At 32.2% G+C, this 20,694-nt stretch overlaps 1 protein-coding gene across 2 annotated transcripts in view; it reads right to left on the bottom strand.

Annotated features, from left to right (window-relative positions):
- The window catches only part of LOC145259092 (SWI/SNF-related matrix-associated actin-dependent regulator of chromatin subfamily A member 5-like), a 69,353-nt gene that overhangs the window by 17,761 nt on the left and 30,898 nt on the right, over positions 1 to 20,694 (bottom strand). Inside the window, exons 12-19 of one of the 2 annotated variants that reach the window (XM_080116739.1) lie at positions 17,399 to 17,535; positions 16,430 to 16,519; positions 12,640 to 12,761; positions 11,946 to 12,098; positions 9,783 to 9,915; positions 8,578 to 8,726; positions 5,710 to 5,943; positions 2,692 to 2,805 (exon numbers count right to left, since the gene is read on the bottom strand). In XM_080116739.1, the coding sequence (XP_079972865.1) occupies positions 2,692 to 2,805; positions 5,710 to 5,943; positions 8,578 to 8,726; positions 9,783 to 9,915; positions 11,946 to 12,098; positions 12,640 to 12,761; positions 16,430 to 16,519; positions 17,399 to 17,535 (1,132 nt within the window). Of the gene's footprint in view, positions 1 to 2,691; positions 2,810 to 5,709; positions 5,944 to 8,577; positions 8,727 to 9,782; positions 9,916 to 11,945; positions 12,099 to 12,639; positions 12,762 to 16,429; positions 16,520 to 17,398; positions 17,536 to 20,694 lie in introns of both variants that reach the window. The other variant, XM_080116737.1, reaches the window with a different exon arrangement.

Raw genomic sequence — 20,694 nt, 5'->3', positions numbered from 1 at the left:
TTGATTTTTAGTGACGGACGCGCAATATATTTTGTAATTTGAATCAGAAATTACATTTTTTTTTCCTTTTAATTTAATAAAAGGAAATGTTATAATCTCAAAAAAACATTTTTTTTTGAATAATAAAATGGATTTTCAGCAATAAAAAAAGTAAAAATTGAGATTAAAAATAAAAAAAATGGAATTAAATTTATGGATAGAAATGTCGAAACAGAAAATTGGGTAAACAGAATTTAATTCACTACTTATCCACATACCTTTATTGTGTGGAAACTAAGATTTTTATTTTATTTTTCAGAATTGCATAAAAAAAAATAAAAAAAAAAAAAACAAGCTGAGAATGCAAGCTCCCCCTGCGCTCCATGAGTGAAAAATTTACTTTCACCATGACTAATTTTTGTGCAAAATTTAAAAAAAAAAAAAAAAATCCAAGGCGTGGTTATTGAGAAAAGTGCAAACAAACGGACGGATGAACAATATTTGGACAATTTTACTTGTATATTGCCCTCTAGGGAGGCAACCAGAGTTATCGCGGAAAGTTTGTTGTGGCAAAAATTTACTTTCACTATGACTAATGTTTGTGGAAAAAATTTTTTAAAATCCAACGCATGGTTAATGAGAAAAGTGTGAACGAACGAATGGGAGTGAATTATGAGGTCTAATTAATCCTTTGTGAAGGGACCAAAAATTATCCCACCACTACTAGCTGACAAAAATCATCCCACCACTAGCTGACAACTAAAAAAAAAAAAAAAAAAAAAATCTTCATGTAATCATTTAAGTTAACCGATCACCTTAGCAGTCACTTTTGTTTTCATGGGTGTCAATATAAGCATGCACATGTGTGCATTTACTGCATAGGCTGAGTAGACGTTGCAGGTGATGAACGTGCAGCCAAAGAAGTCTTTTTTTTATCGTTATTTCCATGGCAAGTGCTTGTCTGAGCTCCAATCTCAGGCCCCCCCCTTACCAATCTTTCACGAAAAACACCCGTCTAGCTGAAACCACTGTCAATAATTTTCCCCACTCTTTATCTGTGCCTAAATCAAAACGTAGATCTCATGAACAAAGCTTCTTTCTTAGAACTGCACGCCTGTGGAACTCTCTTCCATTTGCCTGTTTCCCACCTGACTACAACTTGGATGTCTTCTAGTCCAACAAAAATTCCTGATGACCCCCCCCCTTAAGACACTTTATCAAATCTCCATTACTAACGATTACGATGATATTATCCCATTGATTACTGTACACGCAATAACCCTTATCCCTGAGTGGCTTTCGGCCCTTGATAAGTGGTGATTTCCATGTAAAAAAAAAATTAAAATTAAAAAAAGCACTGAGAATTTAAATTGTCTCTGATTGTAGTCTGGCCCAGCCAAGAGATGATCACAGCCTATGCTTAAAAAAAGGAATTCAATGGTTATGATGGAGAATTGGTGACATGAAGTTCAAAGCAAACAACTGAATTTCTAAAAATTTGGTACTTGTGTAGTTTAATCAAGGCATAAAAAAAATGAAAATATCGAAAAAAAAAAGTTATATTGTATGCATCTGTTTTGACATGAATATCTCCGAAAAAAAATTTCCACTTAATTTGATCAAGTAGTTTTTTTTTTTTTTTTTTTTTTTTTTTACAGCGGAAAAACACGTTTTTATGAGAGCGTGTTGGAGGCAGACATCTTGGATTTGTTTTAAATTTTTGTTTGAATTTTAGAATCGTCACGGGGAGATAACTCCATGTAAATCGCCGACACTCCCTCCCCCATCTTTAATTCTAGCTTTTCTTCCTAAAAATCAAACCTTTTGCTCAGTATCAAATTGTTTTTTCGCTGTAAAATAATAAAAAAAAAATACTTAATGAAATTAAGTGAAATTTTTTTTCGGAGAACTTCATTCCATTACAGATACGTACAATTTAAACTTTTTTTTTTCGATATTTTCATTTTTTAATGTCTTGACTAAACTGTACAAGTACCAAAAATATAAACAAATAAAAATAAAATAAAATTCAAAACAATGAAACAATAACATTTTATGCAAATAAATAAGTATAATGCAAATTTCTTTTTAATCTGACACTTATTTGCTGTCAAGTATTTTATTGGTAGATGCTCCGACATACAAGCCCTTGTACCTCTTGGACGTAAATACTCCCGACAAACTCAACAAGCAGCAAAATTTCACCCCTTCACAGTAGAGATCCCTAGATGTAAGAAAGCCTTCTACTCTAATAGTTTCTTCTCCAGAACTGCTAGACTTTGGACTTCCCTTCCGGGTTCCTGCTTCCCTAACTGTATTGACATGAAGAAGTGTAATGTAAACAGACATCTTGCTGCTCAACCCCCTACATAGTATTCCTGCAACTTATGTTCCAGATAGTAGCCCACTACATCAAAGTGGCACTGTGCCTTGTTTAGGATAAAAATGTAATTAAAAAAAAAAAAAAAGAAAAAAAAAAAATTATTTTATGCAAATAAATAATTAAGTGTAATGATGCAATTTTTTTTTTTATCTGACTCCGTTTGCTATCGACTTTGTGTCACCTGTTACTCCGCACTACCAATTCAATAAGCCAGAAATATGAGAAGGGGATGTCTGAGAAAAACGTGAAAATTATGCACAAATCATTTTTGTGGTTACTCTCGACATTTTGGTCCGACGCTGAAAAGAAAGTAGCAAACAAAGGCTTACCTTATAACCAATGCTTTTGCGGTAAAAATAAATTTCCTTATCAAGAAGTTCAAACAGTCGAGGGGGGAAGAACTGGAAGTCTTGCACATTCGGTTGTTTTGGAGGTCTTGGCGCCTGCATTAAACGGGAAAATTAAGACAAAAAGCACAATCCGATCGACACAAATATCCAAAGTGGTTGATCCACAGAGTTGACAGAAGGAGAAAGAGGATATTACTTAAGAATATATATATATATACGTTTTATTTTTTATTACCGTATCTTTCTGTTAAGTTACATTATTGTTTCAGCTACCCGGACGTTTTTTTTTTTTTTAGCTGTCTGTAGCTTCCTCAGACTTTTACAGGTTTCTGCAAAAGTCTGAGGAAGCTACAGACGGCCAAAAAAAACGGCTGGGTAGCTGGAACAATAATGTAACTTAACAGAAAGATACGGTAATAAAAAATAAAACGCATATTTGCTCTACAACAGTATTGAGCACTTTATTCGGTTTTTATTAATTACCATTTCTACTATATATATATATATATATATATATATATATATATAAAATACAGAAATGAAAAAAAATAGACTTACGTGGAGCATAAATGGACAAGTATTAACTCAACTTTAAATACGAGGGAAATTAAGTCCAATTCATTATCTGCGGTAGTTAAACTAATGTAATTGAATCGAAGCTAACAAGACTTAAGAGAAAATTGGACTTTTAGATCACACCATATACACGCAAGCCATGGAGGCATACGCCTGAAATTTTATTCAAATTAATTTTCGTATATAAACCACATATTTGTATAATAAAAATATTTTTCTGTGATTTATTTTGAAGTTCACTGCAAACATTTTAATGCAACATCTCCGTAACGGGATAATTGGGGAGGGGGGGGGTTGTTTTTGTTTTACGGCATATCAACCCTTTTTCAGATTATTTAATGCCGAATCCAAAGATTTTGAAGAAAAATTTTTTTAATAGAATATATTTGTTGTTTTCAAGTCGGTTTCTATTTAACCCATAGTTGGGACCCCAACAGGTACTACCACTCCAGATCAGAGTGGACCTGGGAGCAGTAGTAATTAAAGGGTGGCTCCACACTCCCTAAAGCCCGCAAGCTGGGGCCTCACTCACCACTGGATATAGTTTAAGGTCATATCCAGGACCGGGGAGGGGGTGGGGGTGATATTAAGGTATTCAGTATATAGGGGAGTGATAGATCTGGGGAGTTTGCACTAATGTAATTTAAGCTAACAAGACTTGAGAGAAATTCGAAGCTATAAGTAATGTGCAATATGAGAAAAAGAGTCATATTCGAAAATTCATGTTGACCATCTTATAATTTATTCGATATATGGGGGATGGTGGTCACAATATGGAGAGAAGACATGAAGCGAAAGCGCTGTATAACAGGGTAAAGGACTGCTAAACATTATGAACAGGTGGTTGGTTGGTTGGTTTTGTTTTACGGCATATCAACCCTTTTCGGGTTATTTAATGCCGAATCCAAAGATTTTGAAGAAAATTTTTTTTAATAGAAATTAATTTTAATAGAAATAATTGCTTTCTGTTTTTTGTTTTCACGTCGGTTTCTATTTAACCCATAGTTGGGACCCTAACAGGTACTACCACTCCGGGTCAGAGTGGACCTGGGAGCAATGGTAATTAAAGGGTGGCTCCACACTCCCCAAAGGCCACAAGCTGGGGCCTCACCACTGGATATAGTTTAAGGTCATATCCAGGACCCCCATTGAGGGACTTTTACCCTCTGCAGGGGGGCAGTCGGCGTATTCTAATGCCCCACCGACAGGGCCATGAACAGGTGAGATTATATATATATATATATATATATATATATATATATATATATATATAGAGAGAGAGAGAGAGCAATATAGAGAATAAACGACAAAAAGTTATATTCCAAAATTCATGTTGACCATCTTATAATTTATTCGTTTAGTTCAGTTGACTTATACAATTCTTGACAGTATCATAGTTTCGTAGCGCAAAATCAATCACGTAATTATTATATCCATCAGTGAATCTATTGTGCCCTTAACTCATCAGAAGAAATAGCAAAAATCAATCCGTCAAACGGAAACGAATGGAAAAATGAACAGGTGTTTGCAGCTTCTCTTCCAATTTTCGGATTTTAATCATGTCAAATCACATTTCAGTTCTTTTTGACGGATTGATTATAGCTATTTCTTCTGATGATTCTTAAGGGCATATTCACTGATTGATTTAAGAATTAAGTGATTGATTTTGCGCTTGGTGATTGGGCCAAATAAAAACATTTCCTAAACTATGTCATTATGGAATATTTAGAAGCGAAAAATTATGTCTAACAAATGATGGTCATTTTCGTGAGCACAAATCTGAGGCAGCTTTCTAAAGTTTTAAAATCAAAATAAATAACTAAAACAAAATTTAACGTAAAAGATAAACAAATAACAACAAATTAAACAGCATCTTAAGCAGGTTTAAAGAGCACCTTCCTCACTCCCTATCTCTTACTCAAGGACAGCAAGACGTGTTCTAAAAATATCCATTTCTCATGACTCACTTTGAGCTAAACCAAAAATATTCAAATTGAAAAGTTATTTGTTTCCTCAATTTGTTCAACTTCTAAGTCCAATTTTCTTTTAACCCAATAACCCAAGTTTTTCAAAATTTTTTTTTTTAGTTTATTAAATGATCTATATATGATACTGAGCACTATTCTTTAGGACATCTTCGAAAATATTAAAAATTTTTATGTACCAATATATTATCTAACATCGGTTAATAAATTTCAAGTAGACATTAGTTTAAAAAGGTCAAATTATTTTCACATAAAAAAAAAAAAAATAGGGGATAGGGGGCATAAAAATAAAAAATAAATTTATTTTTTAAATGGGATATATATATATATATATATATATATATATATATATACACATATACACGCACACATATATATATATATATATATATATATATATATATAAAAAAAACATGTCACGTTTTTTGCTACTTACCTTGGGGGCTTTTGGTTCGCTGACTCTGAGGGCCTCTCTGAAGTAAGCGTCTACTGCATAATTTGCTTTCCTCTCACGTTTCGGGGGCTCAATCCATGAGCCTAAAGGACCGATTTTCTGTTTTTCACGGTAATCCTCACCTTCAAATTTATAGACACTTTCGTGAGTGTCAAGGGAGAAGGTCTTCAGGCTACCTTCACCGAGATTTTCAAGTTTATTCTTTATTTCCATTGTCTAAAAAAAAAAAAAAAAAAAAAAAAAAAAAAAGAATTTAATGCAATAATTCTACACCTTATGATATGGAAGATTTTATTAGTTTAATGCTTACTAGTTCAGTATAATGGGATTTTAAAAAAATTGTACTTTATGTACAAACACTATTACATATGTGAAAATTAAATGGCAGATTTTAATTTAAAACAAGAGAGATAACTTAGTTTTGTTGCAGTTACCTTTCCTGAATTGTAAAGGTTCCTTGATAAACATCTATATATATAAAAGCAAAAATGTATGTATGTATGTACGCTTTTCCTCGATGTCCACAAAAGGCTTCTATCAGAGAAGCGCTCGCTCGGTTCACAACTTCTTAAAACTTTTTATATCATCTAGAAATTGTAATATCTCACACTTAACCACGGAGCTTGCCTGTCTATTTAATTTTATTGACTTTCAAACGTTAATTATTCCACATTTCACGCATCGGCACGCGTTACATTCGGTTTTCGGTATAAACAAAAAGCGAAACTCGACTCTAATAACAGGCCCAGAGCCAGTGAACGTTTGTCGACTTCGTCATATCAGACCGGGGAGCAGGTTTTTAAAAACAAACAAACCGATTTATTGACCTCATTAAAAACTGTCCCGCACAAAATGGTAACTGCTGAATACCTATCGGTGTCACGTCAATCAAAAACGCGCACTTGTTTTTTTTTTTTCACACTTTACTATTTTCCAACTGCGCGTCGTCAAGGCTTTGTTTTTTTTTTCACGGGCACCTGTTTTTTTTTTTTTCACACACACCTACAAACACCCGGGCAACGCCGGGTACCCCTCGCTAGTATCTAATAAATCAAGAAATTTTATTTTTATATAGTAATTATTTTTTTACTCAATTATTCTGAAATTTTTGTAATTTTTACTATAATTTGGACATGACTCTTGAGTACATAACAGTGTTGTTATTTGAAATGCATTTTTTGAAATCGCATCAAGTGAGTTTTTAATCGGTTAGATTAATCTAAAAAAAATTTAATTTTATTTGTATGTGGTTATAGCAAATCTGTAGTAAAGAAAATGGTTGCTAATGGTGGCAAGTTAAGGGAAAAAATAGAAAATAAATGGTAAGAAATGAGGTGGGGGTGAGGGAAAAGAAAAAAGGAAATAAAGAAATAAAAAAGAGAAAAGGAAATAAAAAAGGAAATAAAAAAGAAAAAAGGAAATAAAAAATAAAAAAAATAAAAAGGAAAAAAGGAAATAAAAAAGAAAAAAGGAAATAAAAAAGAAAAAAGGAAATAAAAAAGAAAAAAGGAAATAAAAAAGAAAAAAGGAAATAAAAAAGAAAAAAGGAAATAAAAAGAAAAAAGGAAATAAGGAAAAAAGGAAATAAAAAAGAAAAAAGGAAATAAAAAAGAAAAAAGGAAATAAAAAGGAAGAAAAAAGAAATAAAAAAAGGAAATAAAAAAGAAAAAAAGAAAACAAAAAAAAAAGGAAATAAAAAGGATAAAAAAGAAATAACAAGCCGAGTATGTGGCGTCCTCTACCACAAGTAAAAAAATTTACTTTCACCATGACTAATATTTGTGCAAATTTTTTTTTTTTTTTAAATCCAAGGCGTGGTTATTGGGAAAAATGCGAAAAACAGACAAATTGGCGTGAATTACTAGGTCTAATCCATCCTTTGTAAGGTGACAAAAAAAAAAGGGGTAAAAATAAAAAGGAAACAAAAACTAAAAAAAAAATAAGAAAAAAGGAAAATGAAAAATAAAAGGGAAATAAAAATAAAAAATAAAAGGAAAATAAAGAAAAAAGGAAAATAAAGAAAAAAGGAAAAAAGAGAAAAGGAAAAAAGAGAAAAGGAAAAAAGAGAAAAGGAAAAAAGAGAAAAGGAAAAAAGAGAAAAGGAAAAAAGAAAAAAGAAAAAAGGAAAAAAGAAAGGAAAAAAGGAAAAAAGGAAAAAAGAAAGGAAAAAAGAAAAAAGGAAAAAAGAAAAAAGGAAAAAAGAAAAAAAGAAAAAAGGAAAGAAAAAGGAAAAAAGAAAAAAGGAAAAAGGAAAAAGAAAAAAGGAAAAAGAAAAAAGGAAAAAGAAAAAAGAAAAAAGGAAAAAAGAAAAAAAGAAAAAAGAAAAAAAGAAAAAAGGAAAGAAAAAGGAAAGAAAAAGGAAAAAAGAAAAAAGGAAAAAGGAAAAAGAAAAAAGGAAAAGGAAAAAAGAAAAAAGGAAAAGGAAAAAAGAAAAAAGGAAAAGGAAAAAAGAAAAAAGGAAAAAGAAAAAAGAAAAAAGGAAAAAAGAAAAAAGGAAAAAAAAAAAGGAAAGAAAAAAGGAAAAAAAAGGAAAAAAAAGGAAAAAAGAAAAAAAGAAAAAAGGAAAAAAGAAAAAAGGAAAAAAGAAAAAAGGAAAAAAGAAAAAAAGGAAAAAAGGAAAAGAAAAAAGGAAAAGAAAAAAGGAAAAGAAAAAAGGAAAAAAGAAAAATAAAAAAAAGGAAAATAAAGAAAGAGAAAAGGAAAAAAGAAAGAGAAAAGGAAAAAAGAAAAAGGAAAAAAGAAAGAAAAAAGGAAAAAAGAAAAAAAGGAAAATGCAAAGAAGGCAAAAAAGAAAAAAAAAAAATTTTTTTAATTTATTTTTATCATAAAAAAAAATCGTTTGCTTATCACCTTTTTCTCTCCTTTTGCGAGAATCGCATCAATGTCATCATCCGTGATTTCGCTGTCTTTAGATGCAAACACGTGGTTCGCTCCATGTCGGATCATTTGTAAGACTTCTTCTTTACCTAATTTGTTGGTGTGTTGATCAACCAAACGACCTACAAACAAAAAGGTTTTCTTTTAAATGTTGTACGAGAAATAAAAATTTCATATACGAGCGACCTTGCCTGTGTGTCTGTGAGCGCATGTGTGTATGTCTGTGTGAAACGGTTTCTAATAAGCTGTCAATTTTTGGTCTACACACTTAAAACTTGATATATAATTCAGATTTGTAGAAAAATTAAAAAATGGTGGTGGTGGGGGATCAAAACAACAGTAGGCAAAGGTGTTTTTAAAAAAAAAAAATTAAAAGAAAGTAGTAGTAGGCAGGCAGGCAGACTCGAACCGGTAATGCAAACGAGAAAAAAAGGTTAAAAAAAAAAAAAAAAAAAAAAAATGTGATGGCTTAGCCGATGTCTCCACCGCCCGACCGGAAGTTTGGAACGTTGAAATTAAGCATAGTCAATCGAAAAGATGACGATGACATGCTAAAATGTTGGCAAAAAAACGACCCCTACATGTACATAACTACTTAGTTAAGGGTGAAGTAATGAAATGCCTTTCGCCAATTTTTTGATATTTGTTGTCTGAAGGATTGAGCTTGAAAACGATACCAGTCTGGTCAGGTTCCGACGAGTCTGTCTGATTATTCTCTCCTTTTTATTATTATCAGTTATTATTATGATTAAGCCTTCACTTCTTTGTTCATTTAAAATTAAATTGGCAGACGTGACTATTGAAGGGAACGTTTTATCCAAGATCACGTTTGCCTTACCTTCCTGATTATTCTTTCCTTATTATCATTAGTTATTATAAGGATTAAGCTTCTGCTTCTTTGTTCATTTAAAATTAAATTGGTATAGTGACCATTGAAGGAAATATTTTATCGTAAGATTACATTTGCCTTACCTTGCTGATTATTCTTTTCTTTTTTTATTATTATCAGCTATTATTATGATTAAGCTTCTGCTTCTTTGTTCATTTAAAATTAAATTGGCATACGTGACCATTGAAGGGAACGTTTTATCGTAAGATTACGTCCAGCTCACTTTGCTGATTATTCTTTAGTTTTTTTTATTATTATCAGCTATTATTAAGGTTAAACTTCCACTTACCTTGCTGAATGACAATGTTGTCTAATCTCAGTTTCATCTCGGCACGTTCAACGATACGTTCCTCAACAGTGTTTTCCGTGATCAGCCTGAAAACACGCACTTGCTTCGTCTGCCCAATACGATGGGCACGATCCTAGAAAGAGCAAAAGAAACATTAGTGTAACTCTGTACAAAGAAATTAAAGGAAAAAAGAGAAAAAAAGAAAAGGAAAAAAGAGAAAAAAAGAAAAGGAAAAAAGAGAAAAAAGAAAGAAAAAAGAAAAAGAAAAAAAGAGAAAAAAGAAAGAAAAAAGAAAAAGAAAAAAAGAGAAAAAAGAAAGAAAAGAGAAAAAAGAAAGAAAAGAGAAAAGAGAAAAAAGAAAGAAAAGAGAAAAGAGAAAAAAGAAAGAAAAGAGAAAAAAGAGAGAGAAAAGAAAGAAAAGAGAAAAGAGAGAAAAAAGAAAGAAAAAAGAGAAAAAAGAAAGAGAAAAAAGGGGAAAAAAGAAAAAGAGAATAAGAAAAAAAGAAAAGAAAGAACAAAAAGAAAAGAAAGAGAACAAGAAAAAAAGAAAAGAAAGAGAACAAGAAAAAAGGAAAAGAAAGAGAACAAGAAAAAAGGAAAAGAAAGAGAACAAGAAAAAAGAAAAGAAAGAGAAGAAAAAAAGAAAAGAAAGAAAAAAAGAAAAGAAAGAGAAGAAAAAAGAAAAAAAGAAAAGAAAAAAGAAAAGAAAGAGAAAAAGAAAAAAAAGAAAAAGAGAAAAAGAAAAGGATGAGAAGAAAAGAGAAAGAGAAAAGAAAGAAAGAGAAAAAGAAAGAGAAAAGAGAAAAAGAAGAGAAAGAGAAAAGAAAGAGAAAAAGAAAAGAAAGAGAAAAAGAGAAAGAAAAAAGAGAAAAACGAAAACAAAGAAAAGAAAGAAAAGAAAAAGACAAGAAAAAAAAAAAGAAAAAAAAAAAAGAAAAAAGACAAGAAAAAAAAAAGAAAGAAAAGAAAAAAGAAAGAAAAAAAAGAAAACAAAAAGGAAAGAAAAGAAAAAACAAAAAGGAAAGAAAAGAAAAAACAAAAAGGAAAGAAAAGAAAAAACAAAAAGGAAAGAAAAGAAAAAACAAAAAGAAAAGAAAAGAAAAAACAAAAAGGAAAGAAAAGAAAAAGAAAAGGAAAAAAGAGAGAGGAAAAAAGAGAGAAAAAAGAAAAAAAACTATCATTAACTAGCATGGCTACCCGGGGTTGCCCAGAAGCATGGACAACAAGAAGTGTGTAACATTAAAAACTTTCTACTACTCGCTTCCCTCTCAGCCAAATTTCACTTTTTCTTGCAACTTAAATAATCTTATTGTACTTCCTAACTTTCAGCATAGCACTGTTATGTATGGAAGAGGATAGACCCCAGCAATTAAAGACATAAATAGGATTAAAAAAATGATATTTATTAAAAGGAAAAGGCTAGAATTGAACCCAGTATTTAAAAGTCAAGAGTGAATACCTAATGCAATCTCAGGAATCTAGTGAAGGCTTTTTGCATCGGGCTTCTCGCGTCGGTTAGATTCTGCGAGAAGTTTTCGCATACTTCCCAGATCGTAATATCTCGCATTTGCAAAATGGCCATCCTTTCTTTACATTTTTTTGATAGAGTTAAACAAAATTCCCACTGTGCCATCATCTCCAGTGTCCGTCTTTTTCGTATAAATAAAGCAAAACTATTTGAACGCGAACGCCTGGCCTTCAGGCCAGGTAGTATCTGTTCTGTAATTTGTCCTTGGTCAATGTAGAGGAAGCCCTTCATACTGAGACAATTATTTTTTATGTGGATACTGCTAGAATACCCCCTTTCGGGGGGGGGGGGAACTCTTCTCCTGTTTTTACAGATTTATTTTGTTACACAGAAATAATCACTTATTATTATGATGTCAATATCAAATTTTTTCATACATATACTCTTCAGAAAATAGAACATTTTGAAGAAATATACATGCTAATATAATGTCAGAAAATCTTTTGTTGTATCTATATATATATATATTTATTTATTTTCAATGTCTTTCATTTCGATACTATTTTGTGACCAAGAGTGGAAGAGTGCTTGAAATATCCAAATAACATATTAAATACAAAAAGTAACGTCGTTTTCATGCTTCAAAAAACTCTCATAACCTATATATATATATATAATATAGAAAACTGCTTTACCTGTGCCTGCAAATCCACCTGTGGATTCCAATCAGAATCAAAAAGAATAACAATGTCAGCAGTGGCCAAGTTGATTCCTAAGCCTCCAGCTCGGGTACTCAACATGAAAATAAATTTCGAACTATTCGGTGCATTGAAATCATTAATAGAAATCTGTAGAGGAAAAAAGAAAAAAACAAAAAACACATTAGCAGAGGAAAATTTTTTTTCTTAAATTTCATTAACAAAAAAAAAAAAAAAAAAATGCCTATTATATAGAGAACTTATTCATGCTTGTAAAATGTTAAGACGGCATTAAAAAAAAAAAATTAAATCAGAGGTACAGTTTGTTAAAACTTCTATGAAGTATTCAAATGCTGATATATCTCTAATGGTTTCATGAAAATTCCCCAGTAAATTCCACAAATTTTTACATTCCCAATTTGATTGATTTATCTTGACCAGAATTTTATCAATGTAAAAAAAAAAAAAAATATTGACTCCCTATTTAGGCTAGTTCATCTTTAAGATCAAGTTATTTTTAAGCGAGGAAAAATAAAAAAAATTTTTTTGGCTGTCCTGAATTTCTAATATTGAAATGGAAAATGATATCGCAATTCTAAAATTAAATAAAATGTTGTCAATCATTGCCAACAAAAATTTTAAAAATGAATAAAAAATAAAAAGAAATTAATGTCTCCTCAATTGAACTTACCTGTCTGTCTTCATGCGGTGTTTGTCCATCTAGACGACAGTAATTGTACTGACGCCAGACGCAATAATCTTCAAGAATGTCCAACATACGTGTCATTTGACTAAAGATAAGGACACGGGAGCCTTTAAAAAAAAAAAAAGAAAAAAAAAAGTTTTTTATTATATAGAAATCGTTCCAGATAAGGCAGGAAGCCACTTGATGTAAGAAAAGCTGATTATCTCAAAGGCAGAAAATGCTTTTATTGGCCTTAGTATGGGCAGATGCTTTTCAAAATGACTTACTATTACATAGGTCGAACGCATGCACACGAACGTATTAAGTATATACCGCTTATCTCCCTTTGTCCGATAGGTTACATTCTCGCTTTTGAATCATGGATGTGAAAACGCCTTTTCCACACATCTCGACAGGGCGTTTTCCTTTTCAAGAAAAAGAAAAGCATACACGTGTATACCTCAACGAACTCTCGCATACACAATGAATATTCGACGTAAACGTTAATGAACTCTTGTGATCACATAGAAACACGAGACGTATGTATGCACAATGAGCAATATGCACAACAAACACTTAACTTTGTGCTCACTCGTCGTATACCTGTGGATACACAGCCCACTTTGTATTGTTCATAACTTCTCTATGAAAATAAATATTCCTTGTATATATGTAAATTACAATAGAAAAATGAAAGCATGAAAAGTAATATGGTTAAGCTTAAACATGGAAAAGTAAAGCACTAGTTGTTAAAACTGGAAAAGAAAAGGACAAGATATTCTAATAAAAAATATAAATTTATAACTTTAAATATTGCAGCATTAAACATTTATTATATGTTATCAATTGAATTAAAAAAAAAACAATTCTTAATGCTGCAATATTTTAAGTTATAAATTTATATTTTTTTTATTAGAATATTTTGTTCTTTTCTTTTCCAGTTAACAACTAGTCTTTTACTTTTCCATGTTTAAACTTAACCAATGTTACTTTTCATGTTGGCATTTTTCTATTGTAATCCATTTTTCCAGGCTTCGAATAAATTCACTTGTTCTTTGTTTAATTTCAGTCTTATTTTTTTTCCCCCATAAACACATGTAATAATAATGTATGGCACTCGTCTGCTTTCAATAAAATCCCCCCCAATTATCTCCCTTTCATGCTTTCATGCTGTTTCACTTGCTACTTCTCTTTCTGCAACAGCAGTGAATTAGTAGCAACAGTAGTTGCTGAAGTGACGTGCTATGGAAACCAGTGATAAAAAGCGTCGCTCACCTCCTTACATATTTTTACGATTTTGAACACCACTAAATTCATCATAACTTTTGTTTTACTGAACAAAAATTGAAAAACAATTTTTTTTTTTTTCACAATATAGCTGAGAAGGTGATCTATAAACTGTAATAATTGTTTGAAATTTGATCGAAAAATGAGTGATGAAGCTTTAAAGCTAAATGACTAAAACTGTCACTTAACCATACCGTCCAAACACGGTGGTCACCACTTATCAAGGCCCGGAAGCCACTCAGGGATAAGGGTTATTGCAAGTACAGTACGTTAGTGTGGAGATTTGATGAAGTGTTTACTTAAGGGGGCGGTTCATTAGGAATTTGTTAACATTGGACTTGAAGACATCCAAGTTGTAGTGACGTGGGAAGCAGGCAGACGGAACAGAGTTCCACAGGCGTGCAGTTCTAAGAAAGAAGCTTTGTTCATGGAATCCACGTTTTGATTTAGGCACAGATAAAGAGTGGGGGTCTTTATTCTTGATTGTTTATTGCGATGTCTCACCTACTAATGGCGACCTTTGACGTAATAGCCTCTATGAAATATTGAACCCGCTCTCTACTGATCAATAACACCCATCTCCACTTTAGTTTTGAGGCTATAGGTATAAGGAAAATAGTGAGCGGGCTTCTGGAATAGGAAGCTGTATTACAAGGAGGTATTAAAACAGCAAATTGATGGAGACTACTAGATCAACAAGTGAGCTGATACAAAGGAAGCAAGGAATAAACCAGAAAATTCTAAAACGAACACATTCTAAAGTAGGGAACAGATCAGAGAATTCTGAAGAAAACATACCATAATAGTATTTATAGAAAATGACCTGAGATTAGCAAAATCACATCTACGAGAGAAGGAGGTTGCAGTGAAGTCGAAAAGATGGTGACAATTAAATTAGATACGCATGACCGCACTTTTCAAGAACTCTTAAATTGGACGGATTCACCAGGTGCAGAAACGTATCTAATTTGATTGGCCCCACCCCCATTTCTTCTTCGCTGCAACCTCTCTCACAAAAATGATGTTGCTAGTCTCAGTCTTTTTTTTTATATAAATACTATTGTGGCACATGTTCTTCAGAACTGTCTGATCTATTCTCTGCCTCCTTTGTTCCAGCTCGTTTGACTCATTGGTCTAGTGGTCTTCATCAATTCCCTGTTTTTTTTATCATTATTGATGATGATGATGATACAGCAGCAGCAGTCTGTCAGTCTTGACGATGACTAGTTGGGGTCCTCGAGGTTTCATCCCTCGGTGTTGGCATAATCTTCTTTCTGTGTGAAACATCCAGTCACAGGCACTGCATATGTGGGTGCCGGGGTTGTGTCGTCGATAGTTTCTCAGCTCTAAGGCTTCTCCAATCCTTTTCTCTATTTCTTCCTTCCCTTTGTGGAGAATGTTCCGCCAGCTACTCCTTTCTTTGGCTTGTCCTCCCAACTCTCGACATTGATATTCATCGCCTTCAGGTGCCGCTTTGTTACATCTTTGTAGCGAAGCTTCTGACCTCCTACCTTGCGGGTTCCATTTTCCAGTTCTCCCGTAGAAGATCATCTTTGGAATTCGGTTGTCTTCCATTCTAGCAATGTGCCCGGTCCAGCATAGTTGCATAATAGCAAGGGTAGCCGCCACGATGTCTAGGTTTGCTCTTCTGAGAACTTCCAGCTGTTTTAATGTCTCATTGTAATACAGTTTCTTATTCCAGTAGGTTCTTTCCAAGGATTGCAAAGTTGTAAAAATCACTTCCTCCTCACTGCTTTCCTTCTACCTACAACTTTGTTTTTTTCAAAACTAAGGTCAATAGCCATTTCCTGTCTTTGCAATAATCAGCTTTTTTTTTTCTTCTTGTTGGCGCCTTACATCAAGTGGCTTCACACCTTGTCTCAAATAATTTTCATAAATTAAAAAAAAAAAAAATATTGTTAAAATGCATAGATGTGTGTGGTTTTGGTATTTTTATTTTATCAAGATCATTTTTGATGTTATCGGATTTTTTTTTATCTTCCTTTACTTAAACTTATTTTGGATGTTATGATTTCCCCAACGTGGGAATATTTTATAAACGGCATAATCACATTGACATACTGGTTCTCGTTAGATCACTGCAGTTAAGCAACGTCGAGCTTAGTCAGTACCAGAAGGGTGATCAATTTGAGGATAGCAGGTGCTGTATGTAGGAGGAAGTTGACACCTCCTTGCAAGAGGAGCAAAATCTAACGTCGTCATCTCCCCTAACGGGGATATACATGCGACTGGGGACCGCTTATGAATTTCATACTCCCATGAAACTTCCTCCTTTGGAGGAAGCCAGTTCAACCCGTATTAGGGTTAGTGCCAGAGTTTCGTTTTAAGGTGGGAATTTTGGTATTGTGGGTTGAAGCACTTTGGTTGTAAGCCGGCAAAGATTAAATAAATAAAAAATTAAAAAATTCCAGAAACTTTAAAACAGAAAAAAAGCGAATCAAAAATTATTGAAAGATTTCGCAATGCAAAAAATAAATCAAATACTTACCACTTGCTTGCAATTTAGATAGCAATTTATCAAGAATCACCATTTTACCACAATTATCAACCAAATGTTTGTCTGTAGTATACGGAGGACCTGGAAGGAAATGACAAATGAATCAAAACCTATATATACATACATATACATATATATAATTTTAAATACATTGAGCACAGTCAAAGTAAATATTAAAAATTCTTTATATATATTAGTAAAAAAAATTAAACTGAAAAATAAATTTTCAATTATGAGCCAAACCTATTACAATAAATAAAAAAAAACAGCTCAACCCGATTAAGAGGATCAAAATTTTTTATCAAGTTGATAATGCAATAAAGTTCCCATGTGACTTTACTAATATGTTACTTTTTATTTGTTTTACATAAGCATTAATAAGTCACTACACATTAATGAGCATGTTTCAATCAGCCAGTTACAAGTTACTAAAGATCTCTGCAGGTGATATTGCTTATACAAAAGTTTACTCCGTTTTTGTATAAGCAATATTGCCTAGAGCTCGACTGAAGTGAGCAGATCATGTCATACACATGAGAGAACATTGAAATATCATGGCAAGGCGTTTGTTGTACGGAGAAGCGACATCATAGTCGGTCAAAAAAAAAAGAAAAAAAAGTACAAGGACACAGCCAAGACCAATCTTCAGTCGTGTGAATATAGATCAAAGGAATCGAAGGACGTATAAGTGATCAATCAAACTGACGTGCCACAAAGCTACCATCAATTTTAAGGATGCTCAGCGCCAGGAGTCTATTTCTGCCAAAGATCGGTGCCATAGAGCATCAATAACAATGATACGAACTATAGACTTTCGGTGCCCATACTGTGCCAGATCCTGTGCTTCGAAAACGCGAATGAGTTGCCAAAACGAAGAGTCTTCTTCAAACATGATGGACTACCAACACATAAATATATAAATACACACGCACACACATAATTTTAGTTTGGTTAAGTTACCTGGTTCGGCTCCGTCAAATAAATAAGGATGGTTACAGCATTTCCTTAACTGCATAAGAATGTTGAGCAATCGCATTTTATCAGATTTGCCTGCTCCGTTAACGACATCGATGTCCTTCATCAGAATCTTTGTGTACCTAAAAGCAAATCCATAAAAAAAAAAAAAAGATAAATCCATAAATAATCCATAAAAAAGATAGATCCATAAAAAAAAAATCCATAAAATCTTTTTTTTAAATAAATAAAAATACAAAATCAAAATATTTACTGAGACAAGTGACTTCCCATTTTGAAAGTCCTCTGCACTAAACAGCGTAGCCCAATCTGAATAATTTTTTTTCAGCAACATTGTCTACTGGATCCGTGTTTGTTAGGTCGTTTAATTATTTTTGACAAACGCCCTTTCTTTTCCATTACGTTTATTTTTCTTTTATATACGAAAAATTCATACCCACAATTTTCCAATCCAACATAGATTTTACCTTGCATTTTTCCCCACAATCATTCTAGCAGATTTACCTCAACGAGTTCCTTGGACATAAAAGTTTTAATACATTTTCTCTCAAGCGACAATCTCAAAACTTTCCATGCAAGATTCCATCATTTAAACTACATGTTATATTGGTTTTGTAGGTTAACTTTGTTGTTACTGTGACATTTTCATACTTCGCGAGCGTTTTCATATTTGTTTATGTTTTGGAGACTGGCGGGAAACAAGCTCAGCATCGGTGCAGACATATGGGTGTCTCGCTTTCATTACTTACTTTACCTCACTATTTATTGTTGTATATTTATATTGTTCATATATCACTGTCTTTACAATATGTCTCAGGAGCGTTGTGTTCTTTTGTATTGCAGGCTGTACCTTGCGTTTAAGTTGAGTAAAGCTTGGTCTGCACAGCGAAGTTTCCTTACCCTACAACAACTACATATCTTGAAATGTAACCAAATTTCTTTTAGAAGTCATCTTAGTTGAGGCAAAATTTATAATATATCTGGTATTTCCCCCCAAAACGTCCGGCCTTGATATAGGGGAGATTAACACTTGCTATTATGATTTTAAATGATCTGAAATAACAGCAAGGAGAGACTGGATTTCAAACTTCCATTATTTTAAATTTCTTTAAATTATTCTTACTTATATCAGATACATATATTAAAGTGTGTTTCTGTGTATATTTCCCTATGCAATAACTCCGTCAATTTTCAGTCTACAGACTCAAAATTTGATATACAGGATACTGAAACTTGGGAAAATCTTTGTAATCCGTTTTTGGCCAGAAATTTGGCTGTTAAGAGGTCAAAGTTCAATGATTTGACCTTTGAGAACTCTACCAAACCCCGACAATTTTGGGTCGAAACACTTGAAATTTTAGATATAGGTTCCTTGGACATGGATCTAACTTAATAACTTGATTTGAGCCCAAAACAATAAATGTTAAGGCGTCAAAGTTAAAAAAAATTGACCGCTTTTTTTTTTGCTCAACATACACCTCCAAACACGCGGGCAACGCCGGGCTGAAATGCTAACGATAAATATTTCTTATGTTATATCCCTCTTTATTTTTATGTATAAAAACCAAATTTCACAGTGTATAAGGAATATTTGATACTGAAGATATTCATAATTGTACCCTATTTCCAAAAAGGGGAGATATAACATAATAGACATATTTATCATTGACATTTATCTGATAGGGTTTTACAAAATATGTACAACTAAAAATTATGCACGATCAATGTATGACTAATTGCCGCTGCTGCTGATTAAAGCAACTTCCACACAGGCAATTGGGGGATCCATCAGCGTAAAATATCGTAAAACTATCTTGTAACAAACAATAGAATAAATTTATTCAAAGTTTCAAGAGGTGATTTTTAGCAAATATCTTTTCAAGTCCATACCTCATAAGATATTTATTTAAAAAAACAAAAAAACAAAAAAAACCTCGGATTTTTAAATATTCCCTCTTACACAAGCAATCTACTAAGTTCGACAGCACAAAAAAAAAAGAAAAAGTTATTAAAATTAACAATAAAAAACGACTTAGTCGCAATTATTTTTGGCAAATTCTTAGACTGAGACTTTTTTAACCCAATGTCTCACTTTTTGTTATTTTTTAATCTTTGTAAAAAAAAATATAAAATAAATTTATTTCTTTATTATTGAAATAAAAGCAAAACAAATTTAGTCAAAGTCACAACTTTCAGGTGAGAGTTTTTTTTGTTTTTTTTTTTTTGCAAATTTAATTTTACAAGTGACCTTTTTTAAAATTTGAATTTTGTAACACAATAACAACATAACACTAGAAAATCTTTTTAAAAAGTAGAATAAATCTCGGAAAACTGAATCCTTCCAATCCATGTACCTCTTTATGGAGAACTCGTTTTAATTGGGAAAAAAAATAAAAATAAAAATAATATTAAGGAAATATATATATTTTTTGTAAATACTTTTTATACGAATCTAAAAATATATTTGCCAAAAGTAACCTCGTGATTGAGATTTGCAAAGAGAAAGGAAAAAAGCAATAGCATCAATGTTTCGTGCATTTTAGGTCAAGAAACTGATGTCCTCAGACAATTTCATCAGGTAACACTAGATAAAAGGGGTAGAAAGTTCCCAAAGAGTTAAAGTTTATGTATTTTTATACTGACAGCTTACAGGTTTTTATGTAGACAGCTTATAGGTTTTTATATAGACAGCTTACGGGTTTTTATATAGACAGCTTATAGGTTTTTATATAGACAGCTTACGGGTTTTTATACAGACAGTAAAGGCAGCTAATATAAAAAAAACATTTTTCATGCATTTGCAAATTCATCATTTGCCTGATGGCGAGAGTGGGTCATATTATCTATACTGGGCAATTCATTTGAATTCTGCATTTCTGAATTTTATTATTATTTTTTTTTTTATGAGGATTGGTAATTCGTATTTAGATCATTCGGCCTACTGTTCTCACCTCAAGTGTCATTTTCACGTTTCGGTCATTGTAAACTCTGACGTGCTTATGGTCTATCTTGTCAAATCCAGAAATCTACACAGAAGCCTTTATTTAATCCACGGGAGTAGAATCTGCTTCTTCTATCAGCCATGTCTTGGAGGTTCAATCTTCAGTGCGGGCAACATTCAAATTATCTAAAATTCCTACCTTATGGCTGACAAAATCAGAGTATGCTAACCCCGTGTATTAAAACAAAGGGTTGCGTTCAAAATTCTGTGCAAATTCATTAATACAACAGAAAACTTCCTGAGTTCGGCAAGATACAATTGAAGAAGTTGGGAGGTCACA

This window comes from Euprymna scolopes, chromosome 34 (genome assembly GCF_053919585.1).
Source record: "Euprymna scolopes isolate OS-2025 chromosome 34, ASM5391958v1, whole genome shotgun sequence".
NCBI classification, from domain to species: domain Eukaryota; kingdom Metazoa; phylum Mollusca; class Cephalopoda; order Sepiida; family Sepiolidae; genus Euprymna; species Euprymna scolopes.
This window is presented reverse-complemented; position numbering and strand designations above follow the sequence as displayed.